The following is a 26106-nucleotide window of genomic DNA, read 5'->3' on the forward strand; positions in this document are numbered from 1 at the left end:
ACTGTAGCCTCATGGCCCACAGTTCCTTTCAAGGTGCACAAATCCATACACTGGGCCCTTAGAACTCCATAAAATCTCTACTTTATAATTCATGTTTTTATCATCAATGAGAATTACAGAGGTTTAATTCTAATAAAAAATAATTATCTCAACAGAGTTTGATGAAATAAAACCAACAGTACACATCACCCTGAGCTTAGCAGTCACATTAATTTTCAATACCAGGAGAGAAGAGAACTAAAGAAAAGATGCTACATGCTATAACCCTCCATTGTCACAAAAGCAAAGCCACTAGATCCTAATTATTTCAAAATCTAAAAATAAAGGATGATTATATGACATAATAGAGGAGCTAATTATCACTATAATGGCAACCATATTACAATATATAAATGTACCAAATCAGCAAGTTATATACCTTAAGTTTATAAAATGTTATATGCCAAATATACTTGAATAGTTTTTCCAGGAAAAAAAAAATGCTAAAAAGCAAAAATCAGAGTTTAAATAGGGAGAAAAAAGTAGGGCTTGGCTATGAAATGGTATTCTATGCTATGTTCTTCCTGCTGGACATGAGGTTAAATATGTGTTGGCAGTGTTTTGAGACCTCCTAACTTCAGACAGCTTTAATGTAGAATTGGTAGGAATTACATCAAAGCCTTGGTTAAAACTCCCTGAGATCCACAGAATTTAGGTCTAGAAGTTGAACGTGTGCGGATAGCAGCTGTGCTGTATATCTCTGTATCCTTGCCTCAGAAGCAAGATCACGGTGGGTACTCAATGAATATTAGGTGGTTGCCTATGCTTGCGAGTGACCCTCCCACATGGCACAGGTATTCTCTCCACAGTGTCTCTGACAGATGGGCATCCAGCATCTGCTTCCATGCCATCTATTGACAGGTACCTAATGATCTCCTGAGGACATTCAGTCCCTGACTCAGGTCCACTGATTGTTAGAAAACTGTCTTCTGTTGAACTGAAACTTGCTTTTATGTAATGAGCCCCCACTGGCCCGAGTTCCGCCCTCTCCAACAACACAAAATGAGTCTTCTTAGCCTCCTACCTGACAGTTCTTTAACAATTTTAACCAAAAAAAACAATGAATAGGGCTCTCCCTAGTTGAGCTCATCCCAAACTTTCTTTTCTGAGTACAAATTAAATTGTTAATATTATTGTTAATACTCAGTGGTTCCATGAGATCTTATTCCAGATACAAACTGAGAGCAATGTATTGTGTCTCATAATAGGGAGACTCTCCTCTGTGCAAGAAAGGCAGGTTTTAAAGTGACTATACATACATGTTTTCCTCCATAGGGCACATTCCACAATGGCTACCATGCTTCTAGTCTTGACCCCTTAGATTAGAAGTTTCTTTTCTAAACCAGGAATCTGATCATGTCACTTCCTTATCTAATATTCTTCAATAATTCACATGATTTCCTTTCAATCAACAACAACAACAACAAATTTTTGGTAAACTCATATTATGTGCAGGGGCATTCCATGTCCCAAAATGGTCTGAAAGGCATGGTCCCTTCTTTTGTCAAGCACATAGTCTATGCAGACATGTCAGGAAATGGCTAAACAAATATGGCCAAAAATATAGGTTAACATCTAAGGGTTAACAACTAAAAATACAGGTGAACAACTAAGTTAAAAATACCGGTTGCCCAACTAGCACAACTCAGTGGTTGAGTGTCAACCTACAAACCAGGAAGTCATGGTTTGATTCTGGTTCCGGCACATGCCTGGGTTGTGGGCTCAATCCCCAGTGTGGGACGTGCGGGAGGCAGCTGATCCATGATTCTCTCATTGATGTTTCTATCTCTCTCTCCCTCTTTCTTCCATATATATATATATATATATATATATATATATATATATATATATATATATACAGCTTAAGAAAAAACAGGTGAACATTGATCAGAAATGGAGGCCATATATTAGATCCTCAGCGAAAGCGTCTATGAGGAGGTGAACCTTAAGCTAAGACCTATTTGCTGAAAATGAATGAACTATCACAGAGTAGCAGCAGGCATGTTTTTGCTCTCTCCTAATGAGCTTTATGTCATCTGGAAACCCATTCTTTCAACTCTTCACCCAAGTCATTGATTAAAATGTTGCAAGTGACAGGGTCAAGAAGAAAATAAACCTTAGGCACCTAGGGAGTTCCCTGGTAAACTGTCTAGGTAGAGCATCTAATTACAAGAGCTTTGCAAAAGCAAACATTATGCTTTCAAGATTTCCAAAGCAGGGCTGATTTCTCCCTTATTAAACTCCTGTAAACAATAGAGGGTACACTGCCCTGCCTGTCTCTGGGTTGTTTTTGTCTCCAGGCAAAGCCACCTAGTGAGGACCAAAGGAACTTTAGAGGAACGCATTTCTATGTATTGATACTTGTAGCACCAGCTACAGTGGGAGGCTCCAGCTTGGTTCCTCAGCTCAATACAATTCAAGCTTCCTTTCCCAGAGCAAGGGCACCATTTGCCCTTCCTTCATAGAATGCTGTTGAGTTAGCACATGAAGCCCAGCAGAAGGGTATGTATGGGAGGGGGTTGGGGGGGCAATGTTAAAATATGTACACAGATAATAATTTAATTTAAAAAAATAAAAAATAAATAAATCTGCACTGTATGTGTGTGTGTATACAAGGGGCTTGAGGGCAATATTCTGGAAAGGGGGATATGGATGGGTAATACTGTCTTTCCTCTCCACTTGGCCTTGCCTCTGGCCCTCTGTGATCTGGAGAAAACAAAAGCCTTATACATCTTTCTTGTGTTTCCCATTGACAACATGTCTCTAAAGAAGGTACAGTTTTCCCCAGCCGCATGTAAATACTAAGCACACCTATTTTATTTAGATTACAGTTGCTAACCTGTTAAAGCCCACTAATTCACCCAACTGTCTATTATCCCCTGCGGATAAGGACTGAGGTTTAGGATTACACAGGTTTACCTTGCACATGGAGGACATGCTTGACATAAGGTCACTGTAGATTTCTTTAGACAATGTGACCAATATCCAAAAATTATGAAGCGTTTGAGGAATGGGAGCCTCATTCTAAATGGTACAAAGGCAACATGGGGCTAGCTGTAGTGCAGCTTCAGGAACTCATGTATGAAATGCCTTTCAACCATATGAGCTACTCAAGGTTATTCAATGTACCACTGTTTAGCCAGTTTTCTAGGTTTATGACAACATCTATGGTCAAGTTATTTGCATTCTCCCTTTTCCTCCTGTTTGTGGCTTACTACCGGATATTTCTTTTTATCAAGGACCTGAATATTCTAAAAATGGCCCAACTTCAATGATTGGCAAAAATTAATAAATCTCAACAAGTTTAAACTGGAAATTTTTAACTGTCCTTACCATTTTTCTAAATAACAGTTTTAACAGTGCTTGTGTTCCCCAAAAAAATATTTTTTTAAAACAGAAGTATAGAAGAAAGATATTTTTTAAATAAACACATCTTCCTTAAATAAAAGAAAAGCAATAAATGACTTAGAGTGAATACAATCCTGTATAATAAAGAGGTAATATGCAAATTAACCATCATGCCCTCACAAGATGGCTGCCTATGACCAGGCTGGCAGGGGGGGTTAGCAAGGGATGACCAAATGACTGAACAAGCAAGCAGGCTGTGAGGGATGAGGAGGCCGGCAAGGGGGTTAGTGAGGGCCAACCAATTGACTGAACAGCAGGCTGCATGGGGTGACCAGGCCAGGGGGGTGGGGAGGCATGAGGGGTGACTAGGCTGGAGGGGGGGGGCAGTTGGGGCAATCAGGCCACAGAGGGGGAAAGTTTTGGGTGAGCAGGCTGGTGGCGGGGGGCAGTAAGAGGCAACCAAGCTGGCAGGGGGACAGTTAGGGATGACCAAGCCAGTGGGGAGGGGGGGGGGGCTGTAGTTGGAGGCAACCTTGCCAGCAGGGCAGGCAGCTGGGGACAATTAAGCTGGCAGGGGGGGGCAGTGAGGGGCAACTAGACCAGCGGGGACCAGTTGGGGGTGATGAGGCGGGCAGAGGGGGGCAATTGGGGGCAACCAGGCTGGCAGAGGGGCAATAAGGGGTTACCTGGCCAGTGGGAAGGGCAGTTAAGAGTAAACAGGCTGGCGGGGGGGAGGAGGGGGAGAGGAGACAGTTAGGGGCAACCAGGCCAGTAATGGGGGCATTTTGGGTTGATCAGGCACGCAGGCAGGTGAGCGATTAGGAAACTGAAGTCCAGAATTGTGAGAGGAATGTCTGACTGCCAGTTTAGGCCCAATCCTGGGCCTAAACTGGCAGTCAGACATCTCCCAAGGAATCCTGGATTGGAGAGGGTGTAAAGTCTGGGCTGAGGGGACCCCCCCTCCAATGCATGAATTTCATGGACCGGGCCTCTAGTTTTATATAAAAAGAGAATCCAGCCTTAGGAATGTCAAAAGTTAAAAAATAACTTTTACTTATTGTGGGGTTTATTTCATAATATGTACAAATACCAAATCACTGTTGTACACCTAAAATGAATTATTTTATATGCCAATATTATATAATTATATGTCAATTAAACCTCAATAAAGCTCTTAAAAATAAAGTTTAAAAGCCCTGGCTGGTTGGTTGGGCATTGTCCCATGCACGGAAATGCTAACTTGATTCCCAGTCAGGAAACACTCCAGGATTGTGGGCTTGATCCCCAGTAGGGGACATGCAAGAGGCAGCTGATTGATGTTTCACTTTCACATCATTGTTACTCTCTCTCCCTTATCAATTAAACATATTAAAATAAATAAGTAAAAAATACGAAACATCATATAAAAATTTTCAACTACTGACAAACACAAATACTCAGCATGACATTTCTGTGACTAATAACGTATTGGTACAGAAAACCAGTAAATATATTTTAATTTCAATTTTGTGACTGTTCTTAAGTTTTAACATTTTATATTAACATAAATATATCCATTGTGCCAGGTGATCTGATGCTATATTTATGTGAATGTCATATTTGTTTTAAAAGCCTATTAAATATTGCAATTGCCCATTCTAATCTCTGCTTGCAGAAGTTAAATAGGTGTATCTCTACATGAGAAAATATATCTCTACATGAGAAAAATCACTTTGGGGAGAAATTACAGACAATAGCAGTAACAGGCAATTTACTTTATTGACTAGAGAATAGCCACCTAGTGAATGAAGCCTTAGGTACATCACAGGGTTACATCACAGGTAGAATGCTAGTTGTTGCTTCCCGGCTGTACACCCAGGTTCCCTAACCTCACCTAGCACCCCTGCCCTAGACATCACCAAGAAAGACCTCTACATTAAGCAGAGCACCCTAGCCCAGTGGTCAACAGACTCATTAGTCAACAGAGCCAAATATCAATAGTACAATGATTAAAATTTCTTTTGAGAGCCAAATTTTTTAAACTTAAACTTCTTCTAACACCACTTCTTCAAAATAGACTTGCCCAGGTCATGATATTTTGTGGAAGAGCCACACTCAAGGGGCTAAAGAGCCGCATATCTCTCACAAGTCGTGGTTTGCTGACCACTGCCCTAGCCAATCCTTCATACCAGGGTCAAGTATTGCCAGGCTTAGAGAGTAAAAGTAACTCTTTACCAGCTATTCTCCCCTTGGCCTTGCTTTCCCTTAAAAAAAAACAATCATCCTCCTTCTACCACCACCATTGCACTCCCTCCCTTGGGCATGTCAGCTGGCATGAGAAAGATATCATGGAAGAGAAGACTATTGGTATGAATGAAAGGATTTAGGGCAAAATAGGGATGTAAAGGAAGGCAGAATGAGACCAAAGGACTGATGAATTTTATGTCCTATGGTGATTAAACCACCAAAGTCAATCTGTTCACCCAAAAACATACACTACTAAATGAGGTCACAAAGGGACAATAGTGCTGATAAATTTTTGAAGAGATATTATTTTTAACATAGGTCTGTTGTTAAGCCATATCTTAAAGCAGCCTAGGACATTATTGAGGGAGGGAGAGAAGGAGAAAAACTGTGGTAAATGAAAAGAAGAAGCACAAAAGTGCTAAATAAAGTACATAAACTTTCATCAAGAAGGTTACATATGCCTGGATTGCAGGCTCAGTTCAATGTGCAGGATGCAGACAATCAATGATTCCCTCTCATCCTTGATGTTTCTATCTCTCTCTTCCTCTCTGAAATCAATAAAAATATATTTTAAAAAGTGAAGGTTACATAGCCTAAAATGCCCAGTGAACATAAGTCGAAAACAAGACTGGACAAAGATAAAGGTTGATAAAACCTCTAAACAGATTGATTATTAATGTCAGTTGATATGACCATCTCTAGGAATCCATAGGAACAGAACAAACAACCATATGTGCTAGAAGACGTACTTACTCATCTAAGCAAAATCAGATTGGATGACCAGCATTATGACCTTGGGATCAAGAATATGCAAGGAGGACCTTGTGTAGACTCAGACTATTGCCTAAGAATATTTAAAGAATAATTCTAGTCCGGCCAGCATTGCTCAATTGACCTATGAATCAGGAGGTCACAGTTTGGTTCCTGGCCAGGGCACTTGCCTGGGTTGTGGGCTCAATCCCCAGTGGAGAGCATGCAGGAGGCAGCTGATCAATGATTCTCTCTCATCATTGATGTTTCTCTCTCTCTCTCTCTCTCTCTCGCTCTCTCGCTCTCTCTTTCTTTCTCTCCCTTTCTTCTCTGAATCCAGTAAAAGAAACCAAAAAAAAAAAAAAAAAAAACACATGTATTTTTTTAGAAGAGATTAATTCTAGGATTTCCAACTGGCAATAGGTTAACACATCAGCTCTGAGAATGGACATAGTACTAGCATGAAGTGAATCTATCCAGTGAATTCCCAGTTTATCCATAAGGGAAAATTTTGGGGTTTAACCATATACAATAAACTTTTTATTAGTCAGATTGTCAGGAAGTGAAGTGCTCCAGCTAATCAAATATTTTTTGTTAATTGTTACCACATGCAGAAGGATTACAAATTTTGGAAGAATGAGAATAAATTAAAATACACTTTATGCTGAAACTAAACTGATTATAATGTAATCTTCCTCTAATTATTCAGAATGCATTTCAGGGTCATCAAGAGAAGCATAAATTATCAGTGCTTGATGACTGTGCAGGAAGTCACAATTTTTCTAAAATCCTGGTTAATAGATGCTGGCTAACAAAGAATTCACTGCAGTACTCATCATTTGGGGGATTTATGTGCTAGGCATTTTCCTAGGATATTAAGTATATCATTAATCCTTACCAAAAACCAAATGTTACAGATGGTGAACTAATATTCATAGAGTTAGAATAAGTTGTCCGAGATTCCACAGAGTGAAAGGGTGTCAGAGCCAGCTTTGTAATGCAAAACTGACCTAAAAGAATGCTCTCCTTCACTATCTCAAACCAGAAGTCCGTGTTGTGAGAAAGTATCCATAACATCTACTGGCTTTCTGAACAAAATTTATGCCCGCTCAATCTGGCACATGGTTTGCTTTTCCAGGAGTGCTGATGGATTTTTTTTTTTTTGAGCCATTTTTCAGGTTGTACCATGTATTCATTAGCAATATATTCAAAGCAAACTTTAGCCATAAAATATTTTTGAATTTTTATTTAAATGAAAGGCTAACAGCTCATTCAAAGGATGAACAACATAGCCTGAAGGAAGAAAAAGGTTTTAAGAAGCTAAGTCAAAAGAGCCTTTGCCACATAACTGAATGATCTACCCATAAATGTATACACTTAACATACACTTATTTACTCATATTTTATGTGATGATCAATTTTTGTGTCTTTCCACTTATTTTAAACTATAAAACAAATTTGATTTAACTATTACTTAGGAAAAAAAAACAACCCTGTTCATTTAAAATTATTGAAGACTGGTTTTGAATCCATTAAAGAAATGAATTCCACTTAATTCAGAGAGAAAAACATTGTTTCATCAACGGAGGTGAGCCATTCCCCCTCCCATCATCTATCTGTTAGTCTGAACACCTCAATGGTTCTGTGTGTGTGGATGAGTGCGCACGCACAGGCACTCATACTTGTGCAGATATTTTTCTTTATTGAGAAATTTAACACTTTGCTACATCAAATAAAAACAATTTCTGACAGGGGATGAAAATTAAAACTCAAAATAGAAGAAAAAAATAAGTTAACACTTTCTGGGACACAGCAGAAACAGATAATGTATATATTTTTTAAATTCATCTTTATTGTTGAAAACATTACAGTTTTCCTCCTTTTTCTCCCATTCACCCCCTCTATCCCACTCCCACCACCTCCCCAGGCCTGTCTTTTAATTAAAAAATTCTAGGTGCTTCATACATGTTCATGATGCTTCGAGAGAACCTGTCCAGAGGTGGGCGCTGTTGCTGCTGCTGCCCCTTAGACAAAGAAAATCCCAGATCCTTAATGTTTCCATCTGAAACATGTATGGCTTTCTGCTCACCTTCACTCGCTAGCACCAATTAAAGTCCTTCAAGGTTTAAATAAATGCCTTTTCTTCCTCCACCTATAATGGTTTCACTTATCTCTATAGCAGCCAGTGATTCCTATAATGGGATTTCACAAACACGGGGGAAAGTGGTTGAACTTTAGAATGGCACAAAATAATCTCAGGCCACGCTACTGGTTCATTAGCTAATCTCCTTCACACACAGGACACTGCTGTTGCTGAGGTGACCCTATTCAAAGAGATGGGTCTCCCGCTTCCTCCTCTGCTTGTAGCACTTCCAGATAAGCCTTAAGACTTACTTTCTATTCCAAAAGAAACTATGTTCATCTCTAGTGCTAGGCTAATATTTTTATTGTATTGAAGAAAATGCTACCTATACAGTAACTTGGGGTAAAAGGAGTTCTGATTGGAGTAAGCCCGGGGCTCAAAATTCAGAAGAGAAAAACAGACTGCCCATGTATGAACTCTCTACACAGAATTATGGTAAGTAGGTAATTATGAAAGTGCTACAACTTGATCCTTCCTTCTAATTCGGGATCTCGCTCAGAAACAAAAGTTTCATGCTCAAGTTAAATTTAAGGAGAGTTAAAATTACCGTACTGCCTAACTGAATTAAATCATGCATTTATGGCAAAGCTTAAAAATCATACTTAACTGTCTTAAAACTTGATAGATTGGATGGTGCTTGCTTTGTTCCTGTTCTGAAAGGAGATTTCACTGCTCAGATGCTTTGAACTGAATTGTCCATTCAATTTCCTCTCTGAGATTTTATGCTCTCTACAGTAACTTTGTTAAACTTGAATCTGAGATGGCCCTTCTGACTCTGAACTTTAAGGAATAACTTTCTCAGGGGAAGTAAAGTGGACCCATTTTCAATATAAGTGAATAGCAAAGGTAGAATCCAGATTGAGGGGGAAAAAATTACCTAATACCTGAATCAGTATTAAGAGAAATGGTTCATTGAAGATCAAGGTCTAAATTTATGTCCAGATAAGAAAGGTGTTTACATTTAAAATGAAGCAGCTAGATGGGAAGAATTAAGAAAGTAAAATAAGGCTGTTAATTATGATCTCTTATACTTAATTTTATAGTCTAAGAAATTATGAAGAGTTCTAATAAAATGTGATTCTTTGTGAAATATATTTTTTTTTATTTCAGAGAGGAAGGGAGAGAGGGATTGAATCATTGATTGGTTGCCTCCTGCATGTCCTACACTGGGGATGGAGCCCACAACCCAGGCATGCGCCTTGACTGGGAATGGAACCATGACCTCTATATTTATAAGTTGATGCTCAACTACTGAGCCATACCATCCAGGAAAAAGAATAATTCTTGATATGCATGCCTAGGAAAGATTCTTAGAGGGCTACATAATTTTTAAACTGAAAAAATTTCCCTACGATAGCTAGTTCAAGCCTTTTATTTTTCCAAAAAGTAAACTGAGGCATTGTTTTTATATAAAGTTTAAAAACTTTAGCATATACTTTAACTATTGTCACATCAAACCAAACTTTAACATCAAAAGGCTAGAAGTAGCACCCATGCATAATCTCAATGCATGGAAATTGTACTCATAATTATAAAAGCAATCTACCATTTCTTTAAAAATTAAAAAAGCAAAATTATGGTATAAAAATAATATTTTAATGAAATTCCCAGGAGCAATCCTGTTTTCCTGTTAATCTAGAGTAAATCTCCTAGTCACTTCTTAAACGTTTACTGAACAATTACTGAATGCTAAGTATATAGCTCAAAACTCCAAAATTTTATTCTAGTCAGAATTTTGTCTTTAAAATAGTGAATAAAACATTTATAGACACTGTTCTACCTATGAATGCCTATACCATTTAATGCCTTCCATTTTTTTCTAAAATGATTTTCCCTTCCATTCAAGGATTATAATTGGTATTACCACCAATAATCAAAATACTTCTCAACTTCTAGATATTGAATTGTTTTATTCAATAAGTACTTAATTGTGACAAGGCTACAGTTGTGCAAGAGGCCCATGAATTGGTTTTGACACCAGTTAATGTTTTTATTCAAAATGTTTTTATTCAAAATTTTCTTCTATAGTGCCACGATCATTATTGGAAAAATAAGGTATAATTAACCAGAATTTTCCCAATAATGAGTCCAGAAAAGCTCAAAGGAACAATATTTATATCCCTGTAGAGTGACTGATGAGCATAAGTAAAGTTGAAGAAAAATTCATACTGTTTAGGGTTTGATTATCAATACTACAAACCCAGAAACATATTCTAGTGTACCCAAACCTAATCCTCACTGATGAATTTGCAAGATGATGATTTATAAAACATAGTATAATCCTATATAATAAACGCCTAGGTAGTGTCACCCCTTATGCTGCATCATCAAAAGATGGCCACCACAAGATAGCCACCATAAGATGGCCACTACAAGAAGGTTCCCACAAGATGGCTGGCAGGGGCATGCAATTGTGGGTGATCAGGCTGGCAGGGGAGGGCAGTTGGGGGCAAACAGGCAAGCAGGGCAGAGCAATTGGGGGCAATTGGGTCAGCAGGAGAAGTCAGTTAGAAAGACCAGGCCAGGAGGGGAGGGCAGTTAGGGGTGACCAGGCTGGCAGGGGACAGCATTCAGGGGAAATCGGGCTTGAAGGGGAGGGCAGTTGGGGGCAACCTGGCCTGCAGGGGAGGACAGTTAGGGGTGACCAGGCCAGCAGGTGAGGGCAGTTAAGTGTCAATAGGCTGGCAGGCAGAAGCGTTAGGGGCAATCAGACAGGCAGGCAGGCAGGCAAGCAGTTGGTACCCAGCAGTACTGGATTGTGAGAGGGATATCCCAGTTTGGAGAGAGTGCAGGCTGGGCTGAGGGACAAACACACACACACACACACACACACACACACACACACACACACACCATGCAGGAATTTTGTGCACCGGGCCTCTAGTAATTTATAACAGGGAATATACCTTTCCAAGCTTTGAAAAACTCAAGTTAAGCTTTCTGAGTAGCGAGACTAATACCTGTCCATTCATATCTCTCTGTTCTTTCTATGATCCCACAGCTATCCAATGGAATCCTTCTTAATACTGTTATCCAGGCAACCTCTGTTACTCACACTAAGATAAATTCTATTAGCCTTGTTCAAGCCAGTGCTTTCTTTTATTCTCAGGATAACTAAGGGGCCAAGTAATAAGCAGATTATTTTGGAAATGAGGAATTAAGATCTAATGTAGGCAGATGCTTGAGGGCCACTTCACCTGGGCCTTGGCAAAACCTGATAAGTTCACCTTCTCTCAATTCCAACAGCTCCCTTATCATCTAAATATTCCAGCTCTCTCCTGGAAGAGGTTTAAAAACATCATTATCTGTTCAAAGTCCTCTTTTCATTTTCTTTGAATATATACACAGAAGTGGAATTGTTGGATCACATACTTGTCTTATTTTTAACTTTCTGAGGAAACTTGATACTTTTTTCCATAGTGGCTGAACAACAGTGCACAAAGATCCTCTCTCTCAACATCCTTGCCAACACTTACCTTTTATATTCTTGATGATAACCAAGACACATATGCACTCCTATGTTTTACGTAGTATCATCCACAATAACCAATGTATGGAAACAATCTAAGTGTCCATCAACAAATGAATGAATAAAGAAGTTTATATATATATATATATATATATATATATATATATATATATATATATATATATATATATAAATTCTGCTTTGAGGAAAAGGGAAGCCTTGTCATTTGAGACAACATGATGGTCATTTAGGTCATTATGCTAAAAGAAATAAGTCACAGAACAACAAACACTGTATTATATCACTTATACATTGAGTCTGAAAAAAAAAGCCAAACTTCTGGAAACAGAGTAGAATGGTGGGAACTGGAGGCATAGGTGGCACTTAGGGGGGATTAGGGATATGTCATCTAAGCATACAAACCGAGAACTAATAAATCAATAAGTACTGGAGAGCTAAAGCACACCATGGTGATTACAGTCAACAATACTGTATTCTAAATCTCAAAGATGCTAAGAGACTAGATCTTAATTGTTCCCACTATAGACAAGAAATGATAATTAAGTAATGTGATAAATAGAGGTGCTTGCTAACAATAGGGTAATAATTATATTGCAATATATAAATAAAGATCCAAACCTTAAACACAAAATGTTTCATGTACATTATATTTAATTTAAAAATTCATTATCAAAGTATTCCTCTTTTTTCTCTCTTTGACAAGATTCCATTGAGTCTATTCATATTGGAAAAGTAGCTTTCCTTCAGATGAACAATACTTCAATTATTTTACAGTCCTCTTTTTTAAGTTATAAAAATAAAATTGAGCTCTGTTTACCACTCTATCACAAAAACACTCCTGACAGATAGTCAATAAAAAGGGAGGGTACATTTTGAATGATCTGAAGTTTTTAAAAAGGTTTATAGTCACTGTGCAATTCACTGGGCTTGGGATGATGGGGGAACCTTAAATAATGATCCCCTCAGAAAAGCCTAAAGGACTGTCCATCTGCACAGGCACCGCTTACGTATTAGAATGCAATGGAAAGAGAAGCTAAAGAATGGTTTCCAATCAGAAAGCACCAGGCAGATTCTCTGACATGTACAAGAGCTGCTTCTTACATGGGTAACTCCATGAAGCCTGTTTCCAAGAAACGGGAGCACCAGGCTCTAGGTCTCTAAGAGGGTGTGCCTGCTAAATGGTCTGTCCCATATCACATTAATATGCGTCCCACCTGGATGAGCCTGGTGAAGCAGTTCAATAACAATGTGTATGTGTGTGTGTGTGTGTGTTTCTGAGCTTATCCAAGTGCTGCACCAATCACCTGATCATAGTACACATCCTCTAAGACCCCTAAATTGATCATTCTGTCATAGCAGTTGAGAAATGTGCAGAAGCAAAATACATAAAATCTAAGAATTGTAGATGTTGAAAGAATCATCAAGCACCAATTTCTCCCCTTTGAAACACTGAGGTCCAGATAATCTATTTTGGCCAGAGGTGAAAAAAAAACAAACAAACAAAAAAAAACTTAAAGGTAATAGTAAATATATCAAATTTGAAAATAACATTTAACATTGGAAGGTGTTCAGAGCATACGCATACATAAATTCTCTCATGGTATTTTCACAACTGACAGGGTTAGGCAGAAGAGCAATTAGCATTAGTCCCATTCAACGGGTGATGAAGTTGACCTTCAGACAGCAGTCATGATAACTTATCCCAAGGCTCACCACTAGAACATGGACTTAGTCCCTGGCTTCACTCTCCAAGCCCTGCAGACTTCCTGCTCCACCATGCTTCATTTGGGCAACAGAAGGCACAGGTAAATATGCCACTGAATGAAACTACAGGAGAAATCAGGAAGGTCATCTGGGTATCTGCTCCAGGTGAGCTCTCTAATCTCTGGCTCTCTGAGTTCCTATGTGGTGTGAGTGTATAGGTTTGTGAAAAACAAATATATCGGAAAGTGTTTTCTTTATGACCTCAAATTCCACATCTGTAAACTGGCACACACTAACAATTCTCGTGCACAACCTTCAAATCTCATTCTTCCTTCTCTGTTCTGACATTGACAATCTTTGCTAGAGGCCACCCAGTCCAGCCAAGGGCCACAGTACATGTGATTCCAACATCCCCCTCCACATACCCTAAGCTGCAAGCATCCATGAGCTATGAGATGAACTGCTTCACAGAGGCTAAGCTGACAAGGATGTATTTTGAGAAGCAATAAAACAATAAGCATGGAGTGGGCATCAATATTCAGGTACTTGGCTCTCTATTCTGAGCTTGCAATGGATTTTTAATTGGTTGGTTTTTCTAAAAGGTCAATACATTAACCTTTGAGATCTCCCCTTAATTCTCAGAATTCTTACATGCACATTTAGAAAAACACGGGTGTTTAACACATTTTGTCCAGTTAAATAGGCCTCTGTGATCTGAAATTGACATAGGCAGGTGGCTGCCAGGTCTGCACTACGTTGGGAAATGGATGGATTTCTCTGTTACCCCTCTCCATGGGAAGGAGAAGTGGGAAGGGGAGGAGAACACTGACAGACAACAGCAGGGCGAGTCTGTGCTCAGCATCTTGTCCTGGTGGTATACCCAAGATGCAAGATTTATAACCTCCTTGTTGCCATGCATCAGCTTCAACACTTCCAGTGAAGTCTTCAATAACTTTGACGACATCTTGCTGAGGGGTTTTGTCATTAAAAGCCGAAAGCTGGTCATTAACAAACCTTCTCTGCAGTCATCTACCGCTGTGCTAAGTCAGGCGCGAATCCGACTGGAAAGTTGGGCTCGCTCACAAACTTTCCAGAAGGCTGCTTTTGTTCCCCCTATGTGGGCTATATTTCTTTAGGGAAAGGAAATACAGTTCCCAATCATTTAATCATTTATTTCTCATTATCCGTTGATTAACTTTTCTCAGATAGACACCACCAAATTCAACAAGCATGTGTAGAACACCTACCAGCTGACAGAAATGATGCTCAGGACTGAACATATAATTATGAAAAAGACACAGCTCCAAGTCCAAGAGGATTTATAGGGCACTCCCAAAACACAAACAAAAACACCAACAAAACCTTAATTTTGCTAATGTGCCAGACTCTGTGTTTAGGCTGTAGAAGCATTATCTTATTCCTTTTTTTTTTTTTTTCTGACACTCTTTAGAAGGTAAATGGCTTTCTTATGCCCATTTTAAAGATTAGATGGCTGAAGTGTTGTCTGGTAAAGAATTTTGCCAAAAGTATTGAGCTTGTAAGAGGCAAAACAGGTTCTAAACCCACATCTTGCCTGACTTGAAGAACCAAGTTCATGTATTCCAAACACCAGGATTGGGCCAGGCAGAAGGCAGAGACTGGCATTCCAAGGCGAGGAAAGATCATGAGCCAAGAGAAAAGTAGGCGCCTGCTGGGTAGGTGTGAGGCCAGGCTGAACACAGGCTTGAATCCTCTTGGGGAGAATTTGGTCTTGCCAGAGTGTTGCCCATTGGGAATAACCTTCACCCACTTCTTGCCTCACCATAACACGCAGATGAGTGAGGTATCCATTTGCATGTGTATACATATGAACTTACACCTGCTGCTTGCTCTAGCCGAGCAAAGACTGGTGTACATTAAGGACAGAATGAAGATTCCTATGATGTGAGAAAACTTAAACTCTCTAAGAACACGGCTTCCCGGACTTCCACAGAAACTCACATGTCAGAGCCATCCAGCTACCCAGTTGCCTGACAGTTGTTTCTGCTGCCAGTGATGGGGTTTTCACCTAATCTGGCGACCTCTCTGATGGAAATAATGAAGGAAGGAAGGTGTTTGCTGCTTTCTCCTCCACAGGATTCAACTGTCAATGTTACAACACTCACTCAGAGCTTCCCCCGAAAGAATGACAGAGAAACATGTCGACAAGAGGGAATATTCTGCTATCACTTTTAGAGACTTGGTGGTGGGGAGAGTAAAAAAAAAAAAGTCTTAGAATGACATTTTTAAAATAACGAGGTGATAAATATATTCTTAAGAGTACACATTTTATAAAAATAATTATTACCATTGGTAGAGGGCCTACAATGTGTCAGGCAATTGCTAGGGGGAGGTTCCACAATAGCTCATTAAATGAAGTCTTTACAACGACCACACCAGGGAAAGTGTTATCCTGTTTTTACAGACGAACTGAGTAAGAGTTTGGGAGGGTGAACAATTTGCCTAATGCCTCTCACTGAATATTTAGCAGAGATGGAAATGCAAGCCTAGTTGTGTGTTATTTCAAGTTTTTGGTGTCTTCACTGTGTTGCTTTGCTTTTATCTATATCTACACTAATTAAAACACAGCCTATTTAAAGGCATTTAAATAATGTAACAATTAAAAAGACATTAGCTGACTTCCTTTCCTCCCCTCCATAAGATGACATTCTACTCTTTTCTTTTCCCAACAGGAGACAGAAGCATTATCTTCCTTTTTACTCCCCAATTAACTGCTGGGGATTTCACCTGAAGAGATCAGTGAGGCCTCTAAGCGGATGCCATTGATCCAACTATAGTGTCGTTATGTGCCTGCCCATATGCGTGATGTTGAAGAGAAGGATTTGTTCATGGAAATCACAAAGACATCATCCATCTGACTCCCTGAGTTCTGGTGGCTTCTCACCTGCAGCAATTCCCATGAATGTCTTCATTGGCCTGTTATTATTTTGAATTGCTGATGGTGTGCTTTTTGCTAAGAAAGTACTCAGCAATCAAGATCATCAGTGCTACCTCCGAGGAATCTCTGGAATTCGATTAGTAAGCACAGCTCTACTCCTGTGATAGCAGGCAGGATAGGGGATGTCTGAGCTCTGTCCAAGGTCACAGGACCTAACAGCTCAAGTCGAGGCAGCATGAAGCACTCTCAAAGAAAACATGTCAGCAAAGAAAGCCAAAGGTGAGCAAAAGGTTCTGTGTGGTGGGACAACAAGCTCTCTGAGTCAGAAAGCAGACCTTATCAAACACCTAAATAGTAGCAGTACTATTACTAATAATGCACACATCCTACCTTGGTCTAGCAAATATTACCTAGTAAATTTGTGATCTTGATCTAATGGTTTAGCCTCTTTGAAACTCAGTTTTCTCATCTGCAAAGTAGGAGCAGTGACCTCACATAACTTTTGGAAAGCAAATGAGATTGAGTCAATTAAGACTCATTTTGTTCCAAGTAATAGAAACCCAATCAGAATCAGGTGAAGCAGAAAGAGCACTTAATTAAAAGTAAAAGTAATATATCTCAAGAATATGTACACAGCTGGGTTGAGGAAACACTGGAACTAGAGGCCCAAGTGCCATCTGGAATTTCTCTTCATTTTCTGTAGCCACTTCCCTTGAGGCACCACTTCTCATTGCTCATAGCTGAAGAGGCAGGGCATGGCCACCAATTTTATATCCCCCACCAACTCAAGCTACGAAACAAGGAAACTGATTGGTCCAAGGGAAGAAATGGGATTGGCCCAGCTCATGCCTATATCTAGACCAATCAATTATCTGTTGGCAAGGAGCAGTATTTTATTCTACTTACACTAGTAACCCAGTGTACAATAATCGTGCATGGGGGGTATCCCTCAGACTAGCCTGCACCCTCTCCAATCTGGGACCCCTTAGGGGATGTCTGACTGCTGATTAACAGTTGGACATCGCTCTTGTAATCCAGGTTGCTGGCACCTAACCACTCACCTGCCTGATTGCCCCTAACCACTCTGCCTTCTGGCCTGCTCGCCCCTAACTGTCCTCCTGACAGCCTGTTTGCCCCCAACTGCCCCCCCTCCCGATGCCCTGCTCACCCCCAACTGCCCTCTGCCAGCCTGATCACCCCCAACAACCCCTCCCCACTGGCCTGATCACCCACAACCGCCATCCCATCCTGGCCTGATTACCCAAAACTGCCTTCCCTTCTTGGCCCCTAATTGCCTCTACTTCGGCCTCACCACCATGGCTTTGTCCGGAAGAACATCCATTGGTCTCCTGGAAGGTCTCCTAGTCTAATTAGCATATTACCTTTTTATTAGTATAGATAGAGGCCTGGTGCACAGGTGGAGGCCAGCTGATTTGCCTTAAAGGGTGTCCCAGATCAGGGTGGGGGTTCCCTTGGGGGGCGGAGCAACCTGGATGAGGGGCCTGTGGTGGTTTTCAGGCAGGCCATGCCCCCCCGTTGGGGTGGGGGGGTCCCCACTGGGGATGGTGCTGGCCTGAGTGAGAGGCTGGGGCAGTTTCAGGCTAGCCACATCTTCTTCAGGGTGGGGGTCCCCAATGGGGTGCCTGGCCAGCCTGGGTGAGGAGCTGATAGCTGTTTGCAGGCCCTTCCCTTGTAGGCTGGCCTGGGTGACCCAAGCCTTCCATATGCTCCAGCTGGCTCTGTGGTTGCTACCATCTTTGTCCCACTAATTTGCATATTCCCTTCTGATTGGCTGTGGGCATCACAGAGTGATGATCAATTACCATATTTCTCTCTTATTAGTATAGATGGCTGTCCCTATGGGTAAGCCTGAGGATGGGGAAGGTAAGTATTTCATAGAAGAAATAGGATTAGTTACAAGAAAGTTTCATGACAGATGAAATAATTGGTGTCCACTGCAACAATATATGAAAAATAGCTATTACTATACCCAGTCCAGAATAACTACACATATCTATGAGTTTATTGTCAATATTTAGAATTCCGCACTTTATGAAAGTGATATTTTTATAAAGCCAGATGAATACAGCATTATGTGTTAATTATAATGAATATAGATTATCTAATGTTAAAAATCAGAGGAGGATATAGATGCTCTGAAAAATCAAACTTTTAAGTGCACAGTATTTTGTCCATCAATTTAAACAAAATATAAAATCAACAAGTTGAAAGCAGGAGTTTGTTCCCTAACCCTATTCCATTCTCCTGTCCTTCAGAAACCCAACTCACATTTTCCACCCCTGCTTTCAATTTTCAATTATTTTTGGTTTTCAGTTGTTTTAATTTCGGGGGTCCATCACTGATATTTTATCACTAAAGATCTCAGGTACTGTGTAAAGTACCCAAAACTATTTAAAAGACCAATGAAGGACCTTACATGCTTAGCACTAAACATGTAAGCTAAAGATGAAAACCGCCAATTCCTATTTTTCCCTCTTTCCCCAAAACACACAGAACCATTTTGGACAAGTCATTTGTGGCCCCTGCATCACCCCTAAATCTTCCTGGTAGTAACTAGCTTACTTGTCTCTCAGGATAAAGCTGGGATCATCAATGAATTAGGTATAAATGGGCCCATTTACAGGGAAAATTGGGAAGAAAAAAAAAAGAGAGATTCCCCTTTCTGATCAGAATGTGAACTCCCACCTAGAGGAAGAATATGTTTTCTGTGTAAGACAAATAGATTAGATTGCTTGGGTTAAAGTGGAGAAATTCAATTGCACTCTGCCAATAAAGTCCAGGCCTGAGTGAGGAATCAAGTCAACATATTTTAGGTTTTAGAAAGAAAGCAGTTAGTGTTACTTTCCAGAATTAACTTCTGGCTTCTTCCAGTATATTACTAATTAATTTTTGAAAGAATAAATTTAGGACTTTTCAAATAAAATGATGATAGAGAAGTAATGCCTAACATGCTAAAAAAAAAAAAAAAGGATATTGAAAATCTCATCTTGCATTGGATTTTGTTGCTATGATACGATTCCTCTATAGGAGAGAGAAATTAAATTTATAAAGCAATAGTGTTCCAAATGGTAGCCAAAAGGGGGTAGGGTCACAGTTTTAGAAATGTGTGTTATCAGTTAAAGATTACTATTTCACATTTGTTTTCAAATATGAAAAGAATTCCATGAGGGAAAGAAGTTACCAGAATAATAAATAATATTGTCTAGAAATAATTTTTACAAAATCTATAGAACAACAACGAAAAATGTTCCTAACTGGGCTAATATGTTATAGCTTAAATGAAACATGTTGGTTAAAGTCTCCTGCCACTTTAAAATGTATTAGACAAATGCTTAATTTTTTTTGCTTTAAAAATTCCATCAGTTCATTTCTTGGTAGGTAGGATATTAAAATATGCAAATAAGCATGCTCTAGTTGGTCAATGCTAATCTTTTTGTAATAACTAATGTTCTCTTCCAACTGCCACCACTCCTCCTATTCATGTCACCTTCACCCAGGAGTCACAAAATGCTGAAGACAGTCGCTTTTTACTTGATTAAATTTTAGGAGGTTGAAACTAGGCCAAAATCCTCACCCTACTCTTTCCTAAATACTTTCTCTCCTCTCTCTTAATTACACGGCTTTCCACTGATTTACATGAATTTCAGCTTTCAACATCATTGGTCTTTGCTGAATGCAAATAGGCACATAAGTTTGCACAATTGATCTTTCATCATTTCAAATGGTACCTTTGAACATTTCTTGAAATGTCTGTCTGAAATACTCCCAGCGTTGAGTGTCATCAAGAGATGTGAGGTCACCCTGGGGAAACCCATTCTCGGTGATGTAAATTACAGGGTTATTATACGTATCCTGGAACAAGAGAGCAGAAGTTTTATTCCAAACAGATGTAGGAAAAAAATGGCTCATAAAGTCAGGTGCATTATCCTCTATCTTCTCCAAGCTCCAGCCCCAAACTAGTTTTCAGCAAATTGCACTGACCCTATTAACTTAATTTTCCACGCACTGATCTTTTATGACTAACAATGGGAAAGCAAAACTGTGCAAATGTGCATGAAGACAGTCAAATGACTCCTGTTATAATGGGAAGACAGAAATATCTTTCTGCCATCAGCATCTGCTGACTGTCACTGCTCCTTAACCCTTTGGTCCCACCAACAGCTACACTCTCTATCCCCCCTACACGGGGAAGGGGCCCGGAAAACTGATAACTTGACATTTTAATTTCAGCTACTTGGATGCCATCCAGCAAAACAGAGACGCAAAAAGGACCCAGATATTTCAACGCTTAGAAAGCCTTTTAATAATGACAGCCAGGACACCAGCCTGAAAACAATAGCCAAGCTATTCCTATGGCCATGGATGACTTAGCAGAGAGTCCTAACTTTGACAATGATTTTGAAGCCTAGTTACCCCTCACCAGTTTATTTCCTAATCTTCTCTTTTCAGGCCAACAAGGGTATATGCTATTGCCTACAATCATTCTTTTTCAGGTTTGTATGCACATAGACGCCTTACTTCCCATCTTCACTTATGTACATGAACGCAAATATGCATTTACCTTAATGTATTTTAGTAGTTTTCGTATTCCCCATGGCACCACATAGACCCAATCCACATGTATCCAAGCTGGGTCTGGAAAAATGTCCAACTCCACATCCTGGAGAACACCCAGTTCTCCTTTATCGTTCTCCCGGTACTTGACTAGGCGACTTGAATAATACTGCACAGCAAAAAAATCAGCTGTGCCTTTGATCATCCTCTTCTCTTCTTCGGTAAATTCTGGAAGCCTGGATGATGGATAGCCTTGCCTTTTACTCATGGAGGTGATCTGGTACTTGACAACTTCTGGATAATCACCATCAATAAAAATGGGTTTCGCAAAGAAATCCAAGTGGAAAGCCAAGGCTCTTTTAGCAGCTTCCTGGTCAGACTCTGAGTTGGGATCTGCGGGTTCCACCCAGCCACAGAACAATGCTAGGGACACCAGACCCTTCTGCTCCTTTCGGAATAAGGAATCATAGCTGTGCCAGGCTCTGGCATGGGCCTTAATCAAATTATGAGCTGCCTGATAGCCTCCAGTTCCCAGGTGAGGTACACCAGGAGGAAATGCACCCAAATCATATGCCAGCAGGGCATACATATTAGGCTCATTTATGGTGATCCACTGCTTGACTCGATCCCCAAACATCTTGAAGCAAAACCGGGCATATTCATCAAAAGATTCAATGATTGTGTCTGACAACCAACCTCCCTGGTCTTCTAATGTCTGCGGCAAATCAAAGTGGAAGAGAGTCACTATGGGTGTAATCCGATTTGCTAACAAATCATCAATCATCTTGTTGTAATAGTCAATTCCTAGGGAGAAAAAAAGAAGATATGTAAGAATAAAATTTATTTTTAGTATGTTGGCAATAACTTTTAAAAGAGAGATGATCGGAAATAATTTCCTAAATATTTTTGTTCAAAATAAGGTCTATCACTTCCTACACATAATCATTTAAAGGCTGAGAGGAATCTGGAAGAATTTCAAGGAAGACTGGCCTGGCCGGTCAGTGAGTGGGAGAGTGATGGGGTGACATAATTGTAGAAGATGTGTGTTCTGAATGGGATGCATTTGGTCAAGTTGCTATCACATAACTTTGTATTATTGCTACAGACTTAAGTTGTTTATTTTTTATATGCAAGATTTGCCTTTTAACTGTACTAGAATACAAATCCCCTGTTAGAAAAAACTAAGTCTATTTTACCTCTGGATTCTCCAAATCTTGGCATAATATTGGAAATTTGGTAGATATACTCAATAAATATTTGAGTGAATGAGTAAATCTCAATAGTAATCAATATGAAGTAAAAGAATTAAACCAGATAACCGACTTAGTGCTTCTCTGGAACCATTAGTCTCAAAAGTCTAAGAAGAAAAGCTCACTGTACATGAACAAGGGCTCAGCACCTGTCCCAGAATGTGGGGTACAGGGCATTTAGGACCTTAAGGAATACTAGGTTGCGGTGTCTGCTCTAAAATTCTGGCATATCCTTGGGAATACACACCACCCCTGGCTCTGGCTCTCTGCTGAATCTCCAGTGTGGTATGTGATATGAGTGAGCTTGCAGGATTGTGGCAGAGCTCAGAGGTGTTATTAAGTCAGAGATGCTCAGAAACCAATGCCAACATGATGTCAGGCCCAAAGTGATGATAACTCTTAACTTGAAAAGACTATATGATGAGAGGCTGATGATAGTACTTTGTGTGATTTTAGTATAAGAGTATGGCAGTAGCCTACACTGAGAAGAGATAAGCTATCTTTGCTTTGGAAAGGTTGTTTCCTGGCCAATAATTATAATTTCATATTAGAATTGTGTTATATTAAAAGTTTATCTAGAAATAGGGTCTCTTTCCCTTTCCTTTAACACAGTATCCTCCAATTATTCAAAAAAGGTAATAAGATAGACATTTGTATGTGTTTCTTTCAGTCAATCATTAATTTATGCATTTCTTAAATGCACATTTATAGAGAAGCTACTCTACACCAGACTTAAACACAGATGTAAGGTGAAACACTGCCCTTGTCCTCAGGGAGCTTACAATTTAGTAGGAACTCTAGATAAATTCATAAACAATTACAATACAGTATTACCAGTTAAATAAGGACACATATGTAACACCTTCATAAATTAAAAAAAAGAAGTACAGAATACTATTTAAGCCTGTGATAAATAAGACCCATTGCAAACTGAGAGCATTTGAAACTTTATTATAAAAGCAATGTAGTGTAACAATTTCAAAAGGCAACCATGATGCCTAAATTCTATGTCAACTCCTGCACTATCTCAGTGACCTTGGCAAGTGACTTCATCTTTCTGAACTATCTTTCCCTTCCTGTCAAATGTGAACAATAATAGAAACCCAGTTAAATAATTGCTATGTGAGCCAAAACCGGTTTGGCTCAGTGGATAGAGTGTCAGTCTGCAGACTGAAGGGTCCCAGGTTCGATTCCGGTAAAGGGCATGTACATTAGTTGTGGGCACATCCCTGGTAGGGGGTGTTCCAGAGGTGGCTGGTCGATGTTTCTCTCTCATCGACATTTCTAGCTCTCTATCCCTCTTCCTGACTCTGTGTGGAAAATCAATAAAATATATATAAAGAAAAATAAATAAATAAAAAATAATTGCTATGTGAGTTTAAAGAGTTGAAAATGTGAACATGTTTACCACTGTTGTTGGCATAAGATAAAGGCTTAGTATAGGTTACCTATCATCTTAATTATTATTATTATTATTATTATCATTAAAATTATTATTAATTAGTGACATCTAAGTTGATACTCAAAGGATAAATGGAAGTCACCCAGAAGGGAAAAAAAAAATAGAGTGATCCAAGAAGAGAAAAGGGGAAAGCAAATGTCAAAAAAACAAAGGAGTTATGGAAATAACACACATACACACAACCGAACAACAACAACAACAAACCCAAATGTGAACAGAGCAAGGGAGTCAGCCATCAGCACTAGCACTTGATAGAGACTCAAAGGCTTTCATGGAGGAGGGAAAGTTTTACAGTGATAAAAGGGGACCTTTATGTATATGCAGATTAGAGGTTGTTGGCACAGGGCAGAAGTGGGGCATCTTAAACACTTGGTTTGGGGAACATATTTGGCTCTCTCTGCTTGATTCTGAGTTGGAAGCAGGAGTCAGGGGAGACTAAAACAAAGAAGCTGGCAGTTGTTGACCAAGTTCTGACTTTTCCAGGTGACTGCTGCAGAGTCTCCAGTTTGCCTTCCCTGGCTTCGTAGTGGACCTGAGTTTCATCCTCAAATATGGCCTGTCATTGTCGTTTCCATATTTATTCTTTTAGCATTATCTGAGGAGAGCATATAGCTCAGCAGAGGAGGTATCAGGTGAGAGGTAAGCAGAAGCCAAATTATGCGAGGTCATGTGCTATCTGCCTGTTTATAAAAGTGGATATTTCAAACAATGGCTCACTTATCTTGCAAACTGGAACATAATGTGAATCATGTATAACAAATCCATACTTGGAAGACCCACTTGAATGCCATTACTCACTCAGTAGCCAGAATAAGCCCCCCACCCCACCTCAAGGTGCCCATGGATCATATGAATGGATTACTTTACTGGTACATAGCAAAAGGGACTTGGCTGATGTGATTAAGGTTAAGAATCCTGAGGTGGAATGATTTCTCTAGAATCTAGATTCTCTAGAGTCTAGATTGTTCATGTAGGCCCAATATAACCACAGGAGTCATGAGAAGTGGGAGTGGATGGCAGAATGGTGTGTCAGAAAGATGTAACAGAAAAGCTGACAGCATGAGATGATGGGCTCCACCCATTATTGCTGACTTTGAAGATGGAGAAAGGGAGCCATGAACCAAGAAAGGAAGGTGGACCCTGGAAGCTGAAAATGGTGTTCAGCTGACAACCATCAGGAAATAAAGACTTGCAGCCACAAGAAACTGAATTCTCCTGTCAACTTGAAAAAGCCAAGAACAAGACTGGATCCTTCAGGGGGAAAAAAGAAAGAAAAAAAAAAGAAAAAGAAAAGCAATAAGAAAAAAGCATAGCCCTGTATGCAGCTTGGCCAGACCTGTCAGAATTCTGATTGACAGAATTCTAAGGTAATACATGTGTGTTGCTGTATGCAGCTAATTTTGTGGTAGTTTGTTACAGCATCAATAAAACTAATACACTCACCAAAATTTATAAAATTTTTGTTTTCTCTCTCAATGAAAGCGCCTTCCGTCATCCTATCTCTTGACCTCTGTAAACTCACACATCCTCATTTGTAAAATGGGATCTCTGAAGATGGTATAATGGAATCATCTTGGAACTGGTTGTGTTAAGGTTCACAGAGCCAATTCCTCCCATTGCCTTTGCACATAAAGATACCAACTTTTATTTATTGCATTCATACATAAGTCCAAGAGGTGGGTATTTTGCCGAAACCGGTTTAGCTCAGTGGTAGAACGTCGGTCTGTAGACTGAAAGGTCCCAGGTTCAATTCCGGTCAGGGGCATGTACGTTCGTTGCAGGCACATGCCCGGTAGGGGTTGTGCAAGAGGCAGCTGGTCGATGTTTCTCTCTCATTGACGTTTCTAGCTCTCTATCTCTCTCCCTTCCTCTCTGTAAAAAATCAATAAAATATATTTTAAAAAAAGAGGTGGGTATTTTTATCTTTAATGAACATAATGGAAAACTGAGATTCTGAGAGAGTGAGAACTGGACTTAAAGAGCCCATGTTGTCTTATGGCACAGCCAACATTTAAACCCATTTGTCTCACTGCAAAGACCTTCCCACAGCGACATTCCATTTCTCCCATTTACTAATGTTTTAGAACCAGAAATGTAGGGATTCTGTTTTTCTAGCCTTACCAATCACCTACTTTGGTGATTTGAGTCAGATATTGTTTATCTTTTTTGTATGAATCAATGATTTATCTCCTGTAAGCATCA

General features: G+C 39.7%; 1 protein-coding gene across 2 annotated transcripts in view; it reads right to left on the reverse strand.

Annotated features, from left to right (window-relative positions):
* The window catches only part of LOC311631793 (cytosolic beta-glucosidase), a 216206-nt gene that overhangs the window by 42635 nt on the left and 147465 nt on the right, over nucleotides 1-26106 (reverse strand). For both annotated transcript variants that reach the window (XM_084902327.1, XM_084902328.1), the window contains 2 exons: nucleotides 21200-21996; nucleotides 20367-20490 (listed from right to left, as the gene is read on the reverse strand). In XM_084902327.1, coding sequence (XP_084758453.1) covers nucleotides 20367-20490; nucleotides 21200-21996 — 921 coding nt within the window. The remainder of the gene's footprint in view (nucleotides 1-20366; nucleotides 20491-21199; nucleotides 21997-26106) is intronic.

The sequence above is a fragment of the Pipistrellus hanaki genome (genome assembly GCF_964339955.1).
Source record: "Pipistrellus hanaki genome assembly, chromosome: 1".
NCBI classification, from domain to species: domain Eukaryota; kingdom Metazoa; phylum Chordata; class Mammalia; order Chiroptera; family Vespertilionidae; genus Pipistrellus; species Pipistrellus hanaki.